The sequence below is a fragment of the Ornithodoros turicata genome, chromosome 4 (assembly GCF_037126465.1).
Source record: "Ornithodoros turicata isolate Travis chromosome 4, ASM3712646v1, whole genome shotgun sequence".
Classification (NCBI taxonomy): Eukaryota; Metazoa; Arthropoda; class Arachnida; order Ixodida; family Argasidae; genus Ornithodoros; species Ornithodoros turicata.
The window spans coordinates 73,936,509-73,957,138 of record NC_088204.1 but is presented as its reverse complement, the minus strand read 5'-3'; the positions used below and the strand labels follow the sequence as shown (position 1 = coordinate 73,957,138).

Genomic DNA, 20,630 nt, shown 5'->3' with positions numbered 1-20,630 from the left:
CAAGGTTTCGCCAGTAAAGAAAGAAGAGCGGTGCTAAACTTCGTACAAGCACTGGAGGGTTGTAGCACGCAAGACCGTAGCGCCAGTCAAACATGCTTTGATCTCTTTTACAGTGCCTTGGTGTCTGCACCATCGTGCAGTTTTCGCAGTTCATGATCGGAATTTCCCTCGTCGGAAAATGTGGTTTATTTGTGGTTCTTTTATTCGCAGATGAATCGTAACTTAATACTATGCATGTGGAGCGACATGCCATATTTTAGACTTGAATATGAGAGTAAAAATGAGCTGAACTGCAGAGCCAATGGGCATCCCCGAGAGGCTGGGATATATGATCCATCCGTAAGGGCAGGCGGGTTTATTCGGTGCAGACGCCTGAGCTTGTGCTCTGCTGGAGGCTGTCCTGTGGATTATCCCCAAAACACGTATTTACATCGTACAACATGATGGATGAGCGACGCCACTGCACACCGTGTTCACTCTATCATCGCGTAAGAAGTGTTCAAGCAATTTGTACCTTGCCAGCAAATCACTTGTGTACTCCGGATGTGCCCCCACCTCTGCATTTGATGTCTCAATAGAAGTACGTTACGTTCAGATTGAATTGTATGATACCGCTTGCTCTGCTCTGTGCCCTAGCGTACTGGTCGCGCGACACGGCGTTTGAAATCTCTAGCCTGTGGCAGAGTGGTCCCCTATACCTGCGGTCTCGCGCTTGGAGGGACGACATCAAGACTAACTACGAGGAGATGCGGCGCTCGCCCGCCACCTGCTGGAAGAGATAATCACCCTATACACAGACGTCGTCTGCGACCGCGACAGATAGCGGTCCCCCCTAGGACACTGTATTGGTATAGCTCCTTCCTGTGGCGACGCCGCCAATAGGGGACCGCTGCGTCCCAGGCTGGAGACTTGAGACAACCGTGTGCACAAGGAGTACGTGTAGATGTGTGTACTACTTCTAGGGACAAGCTCGTAGCCGCCATACTGATCCTGTTGTGCATAATCGCCGTCATCTTCCTCATTGTCCTGGCGGGTGAGTGTGGCGTGCGAACAGACTGAGCATGAACCGTATGATCAATGCTCACTGAGAAGTGAGAGTTGTAGGAAAATATGACGCGAAAATAGCGCACTGTGAAGCCGTGTGAAGCGGCAACACCGGCTGCCCCCGATCGAGGCGCCGCGTTTGAAGACTCCGCTACCGTGATTCGACTATTTTTGTTAGAACGTGAACGCTCAATGTTTCCTTCGAAATGTGGAACGAGGTACTGTCGAAATGATGGAAAGTGTGCAAAAAAGCACTGAGTCGCGAATCCAGAAAAGCAATGACCACTTGCCGGTTTGATGAGTCACAAAAAGAAGGTATTCCCTTTGTCAACAAACGGGGAGTCTCCAGCACCGATTAAATTATCTCCCTAAAGACAACCATAGCCAATGGTATCACTTCAGGAACCCCGTTTGGTATGGCAGCACACCGAAGTCAAAACAATCCAAAGTAACGCCATTTGCTATCACATTGCCTTTAAGTATATAGACAAGCCATGCGCGTTCCTGGGTTCTTGCAACCTTCATATGGTACATGTAAGGCTATAAAATGTTATAAAGTGCACTCGTAGTAGTACAATAACCGATGTTCCTAGCTACAGTACCCGCGAGCATAATCGTAAACGCATCTCGCGCTGGAGATCGCTCGAAGACATCAGGAATTGCTTGGGGAAGTTTTGGTCAGAACTGTACCTCATGGTGCTCTTGCAGCCTGAACAATGTGCAATTGTCTGTGTGCACACCAATAAATCCAGAGTATGAAGCACTCTTTGAAATAAAACTGCAGAACCTGCACTTCATCAGGTGAAGATCTTCTGAGTGTGCACATCAACTAAAATACCCTTTTTCAAGCCTCTACAATTGAATCTCATTTGCTTACATTTGCGAATTCTGTATTCCTTACAGTCATCGTGTTTTGGAGGAAAACAGAAACGATCGACGCGGCTACAGAAACCGAACCGTATCTTTTTCCGCTTGTAAACCTCACGTCAAGCGTTTCAGCTGCGAGCACGGCAGGCACAACAAGGGCGTTACCACCAGCTACTACACGAGCTCCATCAACCACTCCTACAACAATGACGACGGCCACCACGGAAACCACCATGATGACGACAACCACCGAAACGACGACGATCATAACTACGATCAGCAACACAACGACAACACCAAAGTGTGACATATATGATATAGTACGTAAGTACCGGGTTGCAACTAGGAGCGCTAAAACGACGAGGACGAGACAAAAGCCGCGTTTACATGAGCTCGGCATAGCGGGTCGAGTTGGATATCAAGCTGAGTTCACTCGACGGCGTTTACGTGAACCCCGCCCGGCTGGAGGCGATTGCAGCTGCGACCTGCGTGGCGTTGAACCGTGCATGTAAATGCGGCTAATCCAACTAGCACATTAACGATGAAGCTTGTTGACACGCTGAAAATCCTGCAGAAATTACCATTCCTTATGGAAGGTAATTCCAAGGAATGAACGCATTGCTTAATCCCCTTCGTGCGAGAAAATATATTCCTCCCAAAATTCCCCTTAGGCCTGTCTCACAGGAACACTGTTCTCGTCCGTGTTTCTAACGCAGGCAAAACTGGCCCATTTGAACGTCCAGCGCACGATTGCCCTTAGCTTAGTCTGCTCTATTGGCAGATTGAGAAAGGTGCCGGTGTCTTCCGATGGGAGCTTTCTAGCGGCATTCAAGCCTAGGTCGCTCTAGAGCTGCGCGCCGCCAGTTGGCAACCCGGCGGCTTTACATGGGGGCACATAGGTTTCAAAACATCGTGAAATGCATTAATTTCAGTGATGAATGTTCCTCTACGAAAAGCAGTGTGACCACAGGGGTGACACAAACCCGCCATTATTGTAACTCCCCTCAAGCGGGTGCTTTTGGCAAAGCTGCCATCTTGTCCTGGTCGCACTTTATAGAAGACGTCACTTTGACCTTGTTTTCGCCATTTACCGATATATTTCCGTCGTCATAACGCCAAGAGGTGGGCGTATTTTGCCAGCGTAAACTATGCGGTGCTCCTTCCGCAACATGGAACACCATTTCTTCTTTAAGTACATTGCATCGGCTCACTGAGTCTTAACCCGCGGTCTTCATCGCATATGTGGAAGTCGCCAACAGTACGATGCCTTATGTGCAAAACTGCGCGTTTTACTGCGAGATTGTCGGATAAAAATAATTACTGTGATCGGAAGGGATCCAAAACGTTGCGCAGAAACGAGAACGGCACGCAGAGCACGCTATCGTCTATGGAGCAATACATTGGATGTCACCCACGTGAGCCTGACCCACTTCACAGTGTGAAGCGTGAGGCGTGTACCTTGTCTGGCGCCCGCGAAGGAGTCTCCAGACTCCTCCAGACTCCAGAGTCTCCAGACTGCTTCGCGATATTGTTGTAGGTCGTGGCAAAGGTGGTAAGGTGATGTGAGCTAGCGGCAAGGGGCTCCATGCTCACTTTTCGTCATGCCGTAACGCGCGATAAATGCGCGACCGCGCTTAATTTGTTACGAGCTAACGCGCGATGACCAGTAAGTTTAGTTTCTATGTCAGGCTACTGAAACTCTACTCACGTGCCGTCTCATGACGTTCGGAGGTAAAGATCAAGGGAGGGGAGGGTAAAGGAGGGAGGGGAGCGTTGCCGTGCATTCGGATCATCTGGATGCTTCCCGAATGGGATACGAAGCTGTATATGGCGTATATCTCGTGCATCGCAGCGCCACGCCATGTGGCGCTGGTCACCGCCTCCGCCACATGTGCAAGGAAGGCGCGCCGCAGCGACCGCCTCCTATCTCTATGTCGCTCTTATGGACAACCCAGGCTTCTCTGCCAGCTCTCTGTCACGTGTCACTTATCGCTCAAGCCTGCGAGCGGTAGATTATCATGCTGCGGACGTGGTTTTTCACGCGGCTTCACTGTGTAGTTAATATAGCACTATAATGAGTTTCGTGTCAGAGGAATTCCTATAGTAAACACATGGTGTCCCGGGCCAGGGGCTAAAGAAAAAACGCAGTGCTCTACACAAATGGAACCAACTGTACGTGCTTGGCAGTTGTGTGGTCCATAAGAAGTATATAACATATGTATATATATAATATTTCTTGTGGTTTCGTTTTTTCTCGGGTTTAAAAATAGGTTTCAGAAGCCGCGCGCACCACAGAGCGCTCCCCGTAATTCGGCGCCCGCGTGCGACGATTGCAGTGCACTCTGATAGGTGTGTTGTGAAACAGATGAAATATCTTCCTCTTGCATGACGTGGCTGAAGGATGGTCTCCAAGCGCTAATCTCAAGGTCAATGTAAACTTTCGTTTGAGATAAGCGCTTGTTCCGTGACGGGTCATGGAAGCAAGGTGCGCCCCATCTGATCGCGATAAGCTGCGAACGGAAGCAGACACATGAAAATGTGTTTATTTTTGTAGAAAGAAACGCTGTATTTGCAACCAAGAAAAAAGATTAATAATTGGGGGTGCACGTCGCGAGACAACTGAGATCCCCCCCCCCCCCCCAAAAAAAAGAGGCAAATATTAAAGACGTTGCGACGGAAACAGTCTTGTGCCAAGTTTCCCAAACAGAGACAAACTCTCGGGCTGTACGACAGCTCGTCGAAGACCTTGTTTTCTTTTCTTTCTGTTCCCGGGACTACGATGTGTGCTCGGACAAGTCACCCGCCGCAGCGATGCAATACAGATGACTTTTCACGATGTTTGCTGTCGCATCATGAACTCAGGAATTTCGCTGCAAACCTGGGTTGTTTGCTCTTTCAGCTCGTCTGGTGTTGTGGTCTCCCTGTGGTATATGCGGTCTTTTATGTATCCCCATAAAAAGAAATTATGTCAGGTCAGGGAACCTTGTGGGCCATGGTACTGGTCCGTGCCGCCCAATCCACTATTCCCTGAAAACCCTGTTGAGCCAGGCTCTGGACCCACCACTGCTATGTGCTGGAGCGCCGTCGTGCTGGTACCAGACACGAGGAAGACTAGCCAGTGGAACATCGCAAGTGAACTGGTCCGCAGGGCCTTCCAATATGCTGTTCCGATGCGCTGTCAGCGTCTGGTCAAAGACTCGACCAATGATGCGACCATCAAAAACGCCGCACCAGACGCAAAACGCCCACCGATACTGGTGCCTTGACCGAGCAGCACAGTGTAGATTTTTCTCGCTCCAGTAGTGGGCGTTGGGTAGGTTCACCTGCCCGTTTCTGGAAAAATTGGCTTCGTCTGTCCAGAGTACGTTGCTAAGAAAGTCCCTCTCTTCATCACATATAATGAGAAGCCCTGAGCACTAACGTCACGGACGCTTGCATGAGCGTTAGCAACCATGAATGCCAGGACGTCTGTCTCCACGTCTTCATTTCGTGGTGGAGCGCCGCTTCCTCTTGTTTGTCCAGTCTTATTGTTGCATTTGGAGACAGCTTTTTCCCAGGATGCTATTTTCGATACATTTTGGCAGCTTTTCTCCTGTTGCCGCGCCCAAGGGTAGGATCACATGCGCCGCTTCCTCGTTGGTAAAGGCCATCCTCAGGTCGACACAAAGGGTGGTATCCGTTGGAAGTTGAACCAAAGTCAAGAATATAAATATGTAGGGAGGATGGAGAAGTCAGAGGCTCACTTGGTACGGAAGCAAGTGTACAGAGCCCGGCACACTTCCCGGCGAGCAGCACTGCCTCCCACCGTTTCTTTCTTTTGAACAAAACAAGTGAAACCGCAATCATGTTACATGAACAATTCGTGTACACAACCTGGGTTAACCTTGGATAACGCCGGAGTGCGCTGGAATCGTCGCGCGTAGGTGCCGGATTGTGGGCAGCGATCTGCAGTACGCCCGGCATCTGAAATATACTTTTAACCCGGGAAAAAACGAAACCCCACGCCATAGCAACCTCGAACTACTTCCTCATTGACATCTCAGAGCTAAAATCGATGATTAAAAAGCAAGAAAATTAATTACCGCTTGTTAATTGACAAGGGGCGATGAAAAAAATATTTTTGGATAGACCACAGAACTGCCAAGCATGTACAATTGGTTTCATTTGTGAAGAGCACTTCATTTTTCTTTAGCTCCTGGCAAATTTTCAGTGAGACACCCTGTACATTCATAGTAACAAGTAATCTCGCTTAAAGGGGCACTAAAATGCAAAAACAAGTTCACTGCAAATCAAGTTCCATGTCATGTTAATTTCGTACTTGCTATCATAATTCAGAACTTCGATTCCGTTACGAAGCTGCAATCAAAAAGATACGAGACTCTTTCTTGCTTCCGCGCTAAGCAGTGAACGTCGTTTCAGGTCGTGCATCGGTGCTTTTAGGTCATGTTGCACGCCATGAAGCAGTTCCGGAGCGAAACTGGCGTCGCTGTCCGAAGGACGTGCAAATAAATGTTGTCAGGGGAACATTTGTGAGAACTGTTGTAGGCTACAATTCAGTAAGTCGGTATTGAAAAATGGAGCAGTGCGCATCATGTCGCGCATATATAAGGAACACTACGATCGGGCGTGTTCCAAAACCATACAGCCACGATAGGTAGGCGCGTGCTTGCCCTGCTGTTTCATTGCATGCCGCCAATCGTGGCTTCCAGTGGATTCCATTCGCTGCCGCAAAAGACGGCTCTGTTTTCCTTGCGTTTTTTTTCTAAGCGGTAGCGCTGTGTGAACTAATTTTGCCTCTGTTATACTAATTGAAACGCAGAATTTCAGTTGAGAGAATTTCATTTTTTTTTTTTTTTTGCATTTTCGCGCTCCTTTAAAGACGTTACGTGGAGTGATTAAATTCACGTTCGTGAACATGCTTAGTCTCGTATCAGAGAATATCAGGACCCCCAACCGGTGTCTATATGCGTGAATGGGGAAGTCCGAGCACAGGGGACGGTACCCCCCCCCCACACACACACACACATTCCGACACACCTGGGGCCTTCGTAGTTCTACTAAAACATTCAAACGTCGTAGTGCCATGAGGCCCGGTTTCACCAACGCCGATTAACATTGAAACCGGTCCCTTAACTCTGCTTCACTAAATGGAGTTATTGTCGCTGAAACATTCACAACGTCACCAAGTAGTTTGTAAAAAAAAAAAAAAAAAAAAAGAATTGAGTAGTCTTAGCAACCCTTGATCTTTTGAATGTGAACCGGCGTTGGTGCCTAAATTGCCTCCTCAGGGCCTTCTCTCCCTGCGTGAGGAAACTTTTATCCAGTGCGGTTGCGCGGCCCAACGTTGTGATCTGCGAGATCAGCTTCGTCGACTACCAATGCGACAACTGTGAATGAATGATCGTTCACCCAGATGTGATACCATACTATTGTCTTGCCTTCCATGCGTCTCTCGACAGCACCATGCAACTTGACCATCCTCCGCAAACCTACGAGGTACACTATAACTTCACCAGGATATGGAGCGGGTCATTACAACAGCAACCTCTGCTACCGAAAATGCTTCGAGGGATACGGGTGCTTTCTGAAAATTGTAAGTTTGTGTTATGTTCCTAAGTAACAGCGCAGTTAACCGACACTCTGACGGAGACGCACAAATTCCAACTTTACATTACAACAGCGTAGCCGCTATGTTAATCGGTGGTACCTATGGAGCGTCCCAGCAGCACATTCCCTTCGATATCTACGAACTTATCCACGTTTTGCGAAGTTCTGTAAACATGCTGGTAACTTGCTAAACCTGACTGTTCTACCGGAAAGCCTGGGTTGTTCTTTACATACCCGAATGTACAATAAAGTTTTCGGAATATGTTTTACGAGATATCACGGTTTTTGGAGGGCGTCCCTGCGCTGAGGGAGTTCGAGATTCTATTCGTTGTACTCTATGGCAGTTACGGTTGAGGTGGTTACGACTACTTCTAGGTGCAATACGTAAGATCTGACGCTGCGCATCGTAATTCCTGGAATGACCTCAGATATAGTATGAGAGCGCCAAACTGCTAGGACTGTTGTCTCACCGACATACCTTACCTCTAGTGTTAATGTGACCCCAGAAGGTTCTGGAGTACGATGTCCCCTACTAAAACGTTTCCAGTGCTTGGAGGGTTCATCTAATAATATTGACTACTATACTAATGTGTTGAACCAGTATTTTATCTCACTATTTACAACGGAAGACCTGTCCCTCCTGTGCCCTGTTATACGTACCAAGCGCCCTCAAACTCTTTGATTGTTGCAACTTTGTTCCTCGTGTGGCGCTGATTGAGTAAATTTTAAATGCAATTCCTCTGTAATGCAAATTACGCCAAACTCTGTCCACTGACTTGGCGGTATAGGATCGTACACAAACCAGGTAACCAGGTACCCTAGGTACCAGGTAACCAGGATCCTCAGTCTCCGTCTAGCTACAGAGAATCTTCAATTACAAGCCTGCCTTGCAAGTCCCTGGAGCGGGCATTTAAAAAAAAATGCTATTACTTTTCTTATCTACACGATTTTAGAAGACTCAAGAAGACCTGCGAGACGCAACTTGTCAGCGTCGACGTTGGTCGCCAAATGGACGCGACCATCCTCCATTTTGCTAAGGGCGTTCATGTCGTGCCACACACTCGTCTCTTAGAAAAACCGACGAACCTCAATATCCATACCCTAGTGCTTATCTCAATGGGACATTCGCCAATCGGAGACAGTATGTCACAGTGTCCATATTGTCATTTGCCCCTGTGTCATCCGGTATTCCCCGGGGACAAGTCGTAGGGCCACTCTTTTCTTATATTCATGGATGGCCCTACCATCAGCCTTGACCGCACACGTCCTATCTGCCGACGATTGTGTCTAGCATCGCGCAATATAGGATGAGTCACACTCAGACTCTCCTGGACTAACCACCACCAAAGGGAATACTCTGGGGCATCAGCGTCACTCTCAGCCGCTCAAGGTCTGCCATTGGTTAGAGAGATTGTGTAGGCTACACTTATGAGCTTACGCCTGCGCAATATAGCGGCAGGTTGCTTATGAACGATCCATAGAACAGACAACAGAGCCCATATATTTGTCTTAAATGACTACAACCATGAGATGCAACAAATTAGTCCTAGCTCTTGGGCTACGCGTAGAGCATGTTTGTAATTGCTCAAAAGTTGCCATCCCAGTGTAGTGGACAGCTTCCTTACTGGACCATCGTCAGCAATACACGCGCAGGCAACGTGTGTGGCAACATCTGTCCAGTACTGGCATGCCGATGTTTGAGCACTTGCAGACATCCAACGTTGAGAGTACTGGTAACTCTTTGAAAATCTACACTGTAAAATATCAGTAAATTTACTTCCCAAGTGGCTGCTAACTCTGTTACTCTCTGTTACTCTGTTACTGGCATATGGTACCGTAACCTACATGGTGCACAAAATTCGTATTTGGGGTGCACAAAGAACGGTTCCTTATTAGGGCTCGGGATCTAACACGTTTTTCCGATATTCGTTTAAAACGTTTTCGTTTAAACGTTTTATACCCCGTTTAGATTAACGTATAGTCTGGAAAACATTTCCTTATGAAACGTTTAAACGTTTTGCTTAATGCGAAACGTTTAAACGTGCCATTAATGCGAAACGTTTAAACGTGTCGTTGATGTGAAACGTTTAAGTGTTGTTAAAATGAAGCTGTTGAACGTTATATCGAGATGAAGCGTTTAAACGTCTTGTTAATACGAAACGCAACGCCTTTCGAAACGGATAGCTATTTAAGCAACTTCTTACGGCATTACGGGGACACAGACAGAAGTTGTGCCCGTTATGCCTGGCGCGTCCATGGTTCCCATCAGTAATTACCAACTACGCCTGTTTCTCACTGTCTTATAAGTAGCTTATTACTTCAGTTCATATTTGGCCTTTAAACAACCCTATTTGTGTTCATTTTCGTCGTACATTTCATTATGAACCGACGTGCTTCACTACAGTTTGAGACATGTCGAGCTCGTAATGGCGGTGATGACGTTTGCATCTCTGGGTAGTTTATACTAAAAATTCCGTATTTATCTTCTTTACGCGAGTAGTATTTTGGTGAAAAGATCAACGCGGAAGACTTTGAGCGACTACTTTAGCCTGAAGCATGTAACCTGCTCTTTCCTACTGGTTCTCACTATTGCACTCTAAAACCAGAAAATTTGTCAATTACATGTTAAGAACTGTCCCGAATGATATCATTCTTGCTCCAGAGTGGGAAAAAAGGGATGACCACTACTTTTGTGGCATCATGCACTGACGCGAATTCCCACAAGGAGCCGTATACCTCCCGTTATGAACAAATTGGGATGGAGAAAAGGATAACACCCGGAATTGTAATTCTGCCGGATGATGTCGATGAGATAAAGGTCCGTTTTTGGAGTATCAGCGATCCCAATGCCATGAGTGCACGCGGAGCGGAGTTCGGTGTACGCTGCGAACGGGGTCGTGACAATGCTCTATTAACCACCAAGAAACGGAATAAAATGCGCCGTGCGCTGTGACTGTTCTTTATTAAACATGAGACGATCACAAATGAGTGGGACAAAGTAACATGCCACTTCAAAGATACCCTGCACTGTCTTTCAACGAAAGTAAGCTGTAGTGTTTAGAGAGGAAAGAAAACAATTAAAAAGGATTATCTAAAAAGAAACGATTAAACCTTTCCTAGGAAAACGTTTATATACGTATACGTGCCGCTGTACATGTATGAAAACGAAAACGTTTACACGTATCCCGGGAAAACTTTTAAATACGTATACGTGCTGTGAACATTTCGACGTTTAAACGTTTAATAGAGAGCTCTATTCCTTATGGGAGCTCTGCAGTGTGCTTTTTTTTTTGCAATGACTAGGTTACGGCACATATGCCAAGAGCAGAGTGAGCTGTCACTTTTGTACAAAAATTAGATTTCTTTCAGTGTAGCTGTCCCTTCCTACCTTGGCTCCGCGAAGAAAGATCTTCCTCTCCCATCGTATTCATTCTCTGAAGGTCGGGGTGAAGCACAGTAGCCCTGATCGCTTTCTTTATTTGTTACGGTGCCGCATGTCCAAGTGCTGGAACGAGCTTCTTTAAAGCATGGCCACTGTATCCGAGGTCTACAGGAATTTAAAAATGTCGTACCCACCAAACACCAAATGATTCACTGTGGTGCTTTGTATATCGTTTCTTCAGTCTGTATTGCGAAGCTTACACCTTAGCAAATGCAGTGCTCTATATCGATTTGGTGCGGCTGTATTAAGTTTATACCTGACCACTCTGTACAGTTAAGGTGCGCCTGACCACTGCACCTGTTGCGGTTAGGCTGGCAGATTTTTGTGTGTGTGTGTGTGTGTGTTGAGCCTGTGCTTTTCCCTAATTTATCTATAATAGCCGTATTTGTATAAGACAGAACTGATGCTCTGAGGCTGGAACAACATGGAAAGGACAAACACATACAAAGCCTCAAATTGCCTAAGAAATGAACGACGAAAGATTAAAGTCACTGAAAAGGTTAGCCAGCTGTAGGACTCGAACCCACATTCATACGTCCATCCCGTCGTATGAATGTGTGTATGAGTGAGCAATAATGTAAGAGTGAAAGGAGGATGAGTGAGAGAGAGTGGCTGGTTTGTCCCTTCAGATGACGCACCCTTGGAAGTCGCTGAGAAGGCGTGTTAGCTTAGCTCAATTGGTAGAGCCCTGGACCGGTAATCCAGAAGATGTGGGTTCGAGTCCTACAGCTGGCTAACCATTTCAGTGACTTTCATCTTTCATCGTTTATTTGTATGTTTGAGCTCCATGACAATCTCCTCTAAGCTCACTTTCTTGAACTGGTTCAGATCGGTTGAAGCCGGTTCGAACCGGTATTTTGCTCTGGTGGGGAGCTGAGCCCCAAACCCGATATATATAAGCACAGAAAAAGTAAAGAAGGTATTCAGAAGCCTTGAAGGAGAGTAAAAAAATAATAATTTATTACAACTAATTACGGGAGAGAACTAAGGTTTATTTACATGTTACAGGGGGTCGACGTTTCGGCGACAGCGTCGCCTTCCACAGGACTGAGGGGGACTGTAGTGGGCTTATAAAAGGGCGGGAAGGGTTACGGGAGAGGAGGAATGGCACGTTGAACGGGTGCTGATCTTGGGGGTTTTCCAGCAGCATTGTCCTTGGCCGTCGCTGGGGAGTGGGGATCTGTAAAGGTAAAAGGAAAAGGCGGCAGAAAGAACGGAAGTGGGTCGATGTGCTCAAATCTAATCATGAGCTCAGGCTGACTGTGGTGGACAATATGCCCGGGTCTTTGTTTATTGTGCATTGGAATTTATGGGTTACGTAAGACTTGTCTGCTGCGGTTGGATGTTAAACCTGACTGTAAAATGAATACAGTTATGTCATTGAAGGAATGTCATAAGAGAAGGAAAGTGGCGGGAGACCGGGAGGTTTGGTTTCTTTGTCACATCAGATTTATGATTATTGAATCGAATTCTGAAACTTGTTGCAGTTTGGCCAATGTACTGTGCATTACAAAAATTGCACTGTATTAAATATACGACGTTAGAGGAGTTGCAGTCGTGATCGCCACTGATCTTTATATGGAAATTACAATTTGTACTGTGTACTGTATCCGCGGTCTGCATCAGGCTACAAATTTGACATCTACGTCTCATGCAAAGGTGGCAGCCTTTGACTGTATGTTCCGGTTTGTTAATCTTAGCGTGTACCAAATGATCTTGAATGTTCCGCGCGCGACGGTATGTTATGCGTGGTGGAGTAGGGAATATTTCCTTTAGACGTTCCGACTGAGGTACAAGGGGCTAGTGCCGTTGTAAGATATTTTTAAGGTCAGGTATATTATCGTTAAAGGTTAGAGTGAGGTTGACACATTCCTCATCTTTAGGTCGCTTCGATTTTTTTCAGGAGATCCGTGCGGTTCGTATGGCGGGCTTTACTGAGTGCATTTTTCACTAGATCTTGCGGGAATTGTCAGTTAACTAAAGTTTCTGTCAAGCTTAGCATCCAATTCGTCATCGCGGGAGCAGATTCTTCTATAGCGTATGGCCTGACTGTAAGGGATGGCTAATTTAGTATGTCGCGAATGGCAACTGTTGAATGACAGGTACTGCTGTATACCGCTATATATATATATATAGCGGTTCCGATCCCAGCTTTAGACAGGCACGAGCAAGCCTCCAGTATTTACGGCTGAAACGAGGGCACTATAGGTACCTGTCATATCCCCGCTATGTGACACACGACACGGGAACAATGAATGTATCCATATTCTTTGTGCCGTGTTTCCGCAGAATACGATCTCCTTCAATATGGAACCCCGCGGCCCCGATGGAGTGTGCAAAGACTACTTCGAGCTTCGAAACTCTGGGACTGGAATTCCGGGATCCGGTGCCCACATCGGCCCCGTCTGTGGAACCGAGGGTATAAGCGCTGACGCAGGCGAGAGTGGTAGGATAGTAACTGTAAGTAGTAAGTGTAAGTAGTACAAATCTTTGGGGCAGCCTATGAGCATGGGCAGGTTTATGAGCAGTCGCGCCAGTTCTGCCTTCGTAGTAAGTCCCGTCTTATGCCTATATGGCCCAGTGGTCTCTGTAGCACCGCCACTATACCACGTCGACCACATCGTCCTCCCCTTCTTACGGACTCGTCGCCGTCGTTACAGTATTGCTGTACCTTATCAATGCGGGTACAATCGCAGTGAAGATAGGGAAGACAACGACGTCGTCGTCAAAAAACGTCACCCATAAGGCCAAATGATACTGATTAATGTTAACCTAATGTATGTAATGCATACGCGTAACACATGACTGGCAGCGCGTTTCGTACAACTGATACTGGAGCTTTGCAGGAGGTACGTAATCCTTATTCGTCGGACAAACAAAAATGTGGCAAAGAGGGGTTTTTTTTGTAGTAGTCAAGATTGGTGATCCTTATCGGACTCATCCCAATGCTCTCAAGTCTATTGGTTGAAACTGTAGGGATCTCTCTCCTGTATGCTTGCCTATAACCCTTAGCCTTCTACCTTTGGCGTCTGTCTACTTTCGCTCATGCCCAGCATACAGCTGGAATACGTTTGACTTAACCGCACCACATGTTTCATTTCAGCTATTTCGCAGTAACGAGAAAATTGAAGAAGCGGGATACAAGCTGGAATTTGTTTTCTACGCCAAACCACCGGACCGGTGCGGCTATTAGAGGGTGGCGGCACAACGGCAAAGGTTAGAAATTGCTCACAAGAAAACGCCAGATACGACATCAGCGCAATTTTCTGCCATTTGTCCGGAACTTCCGCTCGTGTTATGTTCTAAGCTAAGCTGACCCGTCGGCCATTAGGGGGATGCTTTATGTGTGAACCAATGCCCTACCATTAGTTTCACTGGGAGTCATTTCAGGCTGTGAGTAGTGGTAGTACCATTGGCTTCTGAATTTAGGTCCATAAACCACGCGAGGGCGACGGGGGGGCTATCGGGAAGGTTCTGCGCACACAGTCCAATTACCCCGAGTCACAAAAATATAGGCGGGCTCACGTTACGCTTACTTAGGTTCTCAATTATTCGGGAAACCCCGTATAAACTCCTTCCGATAATAAGACTATTTCTCCCGTATTTTCTAGGTCAGTTCCACACCGCAACAGTCCGACGAGGCTTACCTGCAACGGCAACGACGAGGCTGGCTTTAATGCTTGAACTCTACGGATGATTCCAACTTTTTACGTTTCTGTATTTCCAAGTTATTAGCATACGATAACGCGATTGCATGGGATGTCTGCAATGATATACGTCGGTTTGATTTCGCTGTGTGTGGTTTGTCTGCTTTCCTTTGCAGAAAGTACTCACGGTGATAATGGTCATTTCTATACAGGGGCGTCAGTGCTAGCTTATAGGTAGAGAGTGACTTTTTCGGGTTGAACCAGATTGCACCCGGTTATCCCCCCCCCCCCCCGAACTGAGCTCCGACCAATTCGGGTTAAACCCACTTTTTCTCCGAACTCCAGTCACAATAAAATCCTCATGTGACGTTTCCACTGAAGACGAACAAAGGTTTCCACGTGTAACACATGTAAGAATGGGTCACTTACGTTCCCAGCAATACACCCATGTGTGTCAGTACTATCTATGCATTCGGGGATTAGTGCTGAAATTTATTTTTCAATAGAACTCAATTATTTTTACAGAAATAAGGTCGTCCACGGATAACCGCGGCGCCATCAAAAACTGTACACCACAGCAGCAGAAAGTGCTCCTTTAGCCCGGCTGTTAAATTTGATTGTAGCAAAATAAAAAATAAAAAATTAAAATGCGCGCGAAAGATGCGGAGAGACGAGGAAGTGTCCCTGCCTCCTTTTGTTTTGCTGTCATTATGATGAGACGGTCGTTTTGTTTTCGTTGTGATGAGACTTTCGTCACCGTCAACGTCAAAGCAGAGGAAGGTAAAACAGGTAAAAAACGAGATCTGGGCAAGCTTACGCTTGTCCCATCTACAGTTGGCAATATGAGGTAAAACAGGTGGCGGGGACACTTCACGCCGCACCTTTCGCGCGCGCTTTTTTGCGCGAATCAAGCAGTCGCGGCGCGGCGCTTTGCTGTGCGTAGTTTTTATTGGGTCTGCGGTTGCCCGTGGAAGGCTTTCACCAGTTCGAATTTCATCACCGTATAGCCTCTCTATAAACAAGCTCTCCTTATAAATGGCTCTGGCGGTGGGATTCATTCGACTGTATCACAGCACCCCGCAGATAACACATTGTGTTTGCCACTGATGCTGCTACATCCCAAGACCCACGTAGGCAGGAGAGTAGCTCCAACGTTTCTTCGAAGTAGCTCCGACTTGTAGTACTTGTAATGCTTCCGAGACACAAGAGGAAAGTAAAAGTGTGGCGCGGAAAAATTGCCGGCTGGAGCTGTGTGAGTTGAAGCAATGCCCGTCTTTAGAAAAGTCTTCGGAATGAATGGCAGCCTCGTGCTGCGATCTCTGTCACTCCAATGCTAAAGATCAGATGTCGAGCGTGGTCCCGTAACAACGCTCTCCGAAGCAAGCGTTGGTAGGCGGTCAAGTTACACTCACGCGTGCCAAACAGTGCGCGGAATAAGTTCGCGAAAGTTCGGCACAGGGCTCGCGGGACCCATGTTGAGAAACACTGCTCTAGGGAATGACATCTTGGACCGGCCGTGCATGCCGAAAGAAGCGATTTTGTAGCGTCTCCCGTAGACTGGAAGTTTGACAAACTGTAATTCGCCAAAAATCAGTGAATCGTTTCCAGGCCTAGATAAACTAGAGAGGAACACTCCTGGATGTGCTTCCTGTAGTAACTTTACGAGAGGTTTACGAGAACCCTGAGAACAAAATTTCCCCATTGACTTTCTTTAGAAGTGAGCGCGCCTTAATAAAAATTTGCAGCGGAAAATTTTTGAATCCTACTTAATATGGAAGTGTAGTAAAGGTCGTCCCTCGCGGCCTTAGCATACTGTAAAACCCTTTATTTTCGCGCGCCCTTAATTTTCGCGAATTTCGCGAATCGCAAATTTTCGGGAATTTAACGGGCGCGCGAAAATTTCCATTTGTGAATTGATCTTGGCCCGCGTTCCCTCGCCGTACGTCCCGTAGGGTTTCCGTCGCTTGGTTTCTTTTCCGTCTCGCTGAAGATATGTAGCACGACATTGCTGTTGGCTGATGCGCAGGCTTCCTGGTCAGACAGCGTTGCATGGGACTGAGGGTCCGGGAAGGAGACGCCCACGTTTGTTGGCTTAAGCCACCGGTACAGGCCGGCTGTCGGCTGTCAAATGTGAGCCACATGGAATTATCCAGGCGGCGTAAAGCACTTGGCTCCAAGGAGGAATAATGGGGAAGGCTGCGCTTCTGGGTCAGAGTCTCAAAGAATTATCTTTTCACAAGAAGGGTCAAGGGACGCGACCTCCGGAATCCGGTTTGAGTGACTCACCCACAATTCGCGAAATTTAGTGGTCGCGAACATGGTCCATGCCCCCGATTCGCGAACAATTAGGGGCGCGAAAAAAAAAAGGTTTTACAGTATTAGTCCTGGTTCACTCAATCAATTTATTGGATCTTAGCTTCTTTGCAATTGCAATAGCTCCTTCTTTTCTGCCATCGCTCAAAGTATTAACCACTGACACTTTCGCCCGCCCTATGTCGACCCTTTCTCGAGCCCAGTGACGTCCATCTTTTCAATCGCCTATCGCCCCGAGAACGACCACGGGCGTCGCTCCGAGCGGCCGCTCGTGATTGGATGTGACGTCACACTGACGTAGAATGCAGGATCACTGCCTGGATGGGATGGCTGGATGCCGTGTGTTGCGCCTTGTATGAATAGTATGTGCTGATTCAATCTTGTGTTACCTCGAAGCGTCTGAAAATCCATTCACAGATATCGTGTATTATTGGTCTCTTTTACCGCTCTGACCGGCAGAATTTGCCATTGAAAGGAAAGAATGGTGATGTACTGCACAGTACCGGGCTGCGGCAGCTACGGTGGTCAGGAAGGGCTCTCTTTTCATTTATATCCGAAAGACCCGAAACTCCGGAAGGCTTGGGCTGCAAAACTACGCATGGGCAAGGCAGTTTCCGATACTTTTCGGGTATGCAGCAAGCATTTTGAGCCAGAGGATTTCGTGTACCCGGTCGGAAGCTCGATGTTTGGTAAGCGCTGCATTTCAGAGTCCGGGGAGGAACGCCGCGCTGCTCGTACGTTTGAGTTCATTAAGCTGGAAGGTTTCTTCTTATCAACCATTGCACAAACCGCCAGTTTCTTGTTATTAATAATATATTTTACTTGTGGTACACATTTCGCGCTGTGCTTTTGCGAGCGCGGGGTGCTGCTCCGGACTCCATTCTCTTGCATTACTTATTGCCCTTCGTCGTGAAGTCATCGATGTATGTTCGCACGTTTCAAGGTTGGAAAAGAAGAACACTAGAATCGGGTGCTATTCCAAGCCGCAACCTTCCAAAGCGTCCACTGGACAGACCAAAAAGTGGAAGTGGACAACAGAGGGCAGAGAGATCCAGGAAAAGTAAGGCGGTCCCCTTTTGCATGTTTGTCCTCGTTTGTACAGTTCCCCGCTCCACGATGTCGCCTAAGGCAATCACATGCAACGTATTTGACATTGAAGCAGTGTCTCAGCACAGTGTCCAGTCTATCCAAGATTATGAAGACACGTTATAATTCTTTTAGAAGCAAAGAGCCAAGAGAAGGACGAAATGGTGCAAAGGCTTCTTGTCGCCCATGATTTGGCCCAAGATGGAACAGACGGAGAAAAAGCCGACACCACATGCAGTAGTGAACAGGGCAGCGGTAAGTCTGACTTAAATGCACCTAGTATTGAGTAAGAGTTGTGTGATTTTTGTTGAGAATTTTTATTTCTTCTCCTGACCAGGTTCCAGCCCCCTTCGAGAGCATGAAACAGATGAACCAACTGTGTGTGAAAACTCTGCAGGTAAAAGGATATATTACAAAGAGCTTGGAGTCTACATGTTTGATCGTGGATGCTCCATGTGTCATTGCAACAGATATAGTGATGTCCACGTAAGCAAAACAAGCGTGGAGTGGTCCACACTTGCACGCATTGTGTTATACTCCACACCTGGAAGCCTTGTTGATATGCAAAATAACAGATTATGCAACGTATTACTAAAGCAATCAGTAAACAGTGGCACAGCATGTGCACATTAGTGTGGCTGTCATATAGTCTGTCATTGGTGCTATGCTGCTTATATGAAAGCTACCCAATGATGGTGGTTTTTATTTCAGTGTTGACAATGGCAGAAACCTTGCCATGTGCAATTGCAAGCAACGACTCTCGTCCTGAGGCTTTTCCATTCAGTCATGTGGTGCTGTTGCAACTCAACTTGATGTAAAACTTTGCTGGAGCTAAAAATCACGCACTGTACATTTAGCCTATTTGCACACTGCTGCAGTTCCTGTTCTGATTAGTGACACCTCACTGTTCTAACAAAAGTGGTATACCATCCAATCTCTGTTTTACAGTCAACGAAGCTAGCCGGTGCCTTGCGGCATTCAAGTAGAGCCCATCTTCATTTCCCTCAGTTCTCGCCAGCAGATGGTCTCCATTGCAAAAGTGAAAGATGAAAAAGACCTTTTGGCATTGACAGGAGTGTTGAGCTTTAGGCTTTTTTACAATCTGTCAGATATGCTTACAGATGTGCGCCTCAAACAGTCAACCAGAGGCTTCTGTCTGAGCAACGAGGATGCAACTCTGCTTACCTTCATGAGGCTGTATCAGGATATATCGTTTTCTGTGCTTGGAGTACTATTCGATGTGCATCGCACAACAGCAGCCAATATATGCAAGGAGTGCATTGACATTCTGGCAGTAATACTTGGAAAGGCTGTTTTTTGGCCTAGTAGGAATGCAGTCAAGAACTGCATGACAAAGTACTTTGCAAAGTATCCTAGCACGCGAGCCGTACTGGACTGCACTGAAATCAAAATCGAAAGACCGTCTGATTTGCAATCACGGATTTTAACCTATAGCCATTACAAGCACACATATACTGCAAAGGTTCTCGTTTGTGAAACCCCAGGAGGGCTCATCAGCTATGTAAGCGAAGCATATGGAGGGAGGACGTCAGACACTCATATTGTCAAAGAGAGTAAGGTCCTCGACAAGTGCGAGCGAAATGATGCTGTCATGGTTGACAAGGGGTTCCTGATTGAATCACTTTGCAACGAAAAAGGAATTGAAATGATACAGCCACCATTCTTGAAAGGTCAGAACCAGCTTACACAACAGGAGGGAAGAAAAAATCAGTCAATTGCACAGGCTCGAGTACATGTCGAAAGGGCCATCCACAGGATGAAACTTTTCAAGATACTCCAGAATAGAATACCGCTGGAGCTCTTCCCATACATTGATGCTATAATCACCATCACTGCAGGCATTGCAAACTTATCAAAGCCACTGTTCAGTGCAGACAAGTTTCTGGATAAGAGCACCACACAAGAAAACATCTAGAAGCATGTACCCCCTCTGGCGATAACAAGTTTTTAATGATGAAAGATGAAAGTCACTGAAAAGGTTAGCCAGCTGTAGGACTCGAACCCACATCTTCTGGATTGCCGGTCCAGGGCTCTACCAATTGAGCTAAGCTAACACACCTCCCCAGCGACTTCCAAGGGTGCGTCACCTGAAGGGACAAACCAGCCACTCTCTCTCACTCATCCTCCTTTCACTCTTACATTTTTTCTCACTCATACACACATTCATACGACGGGATCGACGCAGGCGGCAACTGTTGAACAATGAAAGAACTTTAATGTTTGAAGAAAGTTTGAAAGTTTTTAATGCCTGCTAGTTCTGTGTTTTATGACTAGTTTGACTAGTCTGCTAGTGTTCGGCATAACAAATTTTAGATGTTTTTATTGAACTGACATAGCTTGCTCTTTTATTGCACTTGTTTACTGTTTTAAGGGTTCATGACAATAAACTCTTAAAAAGGTGTAGCATTTGGCACTCTGTTTTCTTTCTGTCGGAATTAAACAATGTCCCGCATCGTGGGCAGAAAGTAGCTTTTGAAGAAAAATGCGCTCCTCTCCAAAAGTAACTTGAAAAAGTCTGTGTCAAAGTCCACCGTGACAACCAGCATCCGCTGTGCACTCTCGTAAACAAAGATGTGAGCTTCTTTGAGCTCAGACACACCCAT

At 46.7% G+C, this 20,630-nt stretch overlaps 2 protein-coding genes across 2 annotated transcripts; both read left to right on the top strand.

The window, feature by feature from the left end:
• The first annotated feature begins 882 nt into the window (after positions 1-882).
• LOC135391865 (uncharacterized) lies at positions 883-14,753 on the top strand. Its single transcript, XM_064622372.1, has 6 exons — positions 883-1,033; positions 1,948-2,235; positions 7,371-7,504; positions 13,250-13,420; positions 14,064-14,176; positions 14,572-14,753. The coding sequence occupies exons 2-5, from the start codon at positions 2,118-2,120 to the stop codon at positions 14,151-14,153; spliced, it is 513 nt and encodes a 170-aa protein (XP_064478442.1). The 5' UTR covers positions 883-1,033; positions 1,948-2,117; the 3' UTR covers positions 14,154-14,176; positions 14,572-14,753.
• Positions 14,754-18,433: 3,680 nt separating this feature from the next.
• LOC135391864 (uncharacterized) lies at positions 18,434-20,224 on the top strand. The gene has a single exon (XM_064622371.1). The coding sequence runs from the start codon at positions 19,028-19,030 to the stop codon at positions 19,940-19,942; it is 915 nt and encodes a 304-aa protein (XP_064478441.1). The 5' UTR covers positions 18,434-19,027; the 3' UTR covers positions 19,943-20,224.
• Positions 20,225-20,630: the final 406 nt, after the last annotated feature.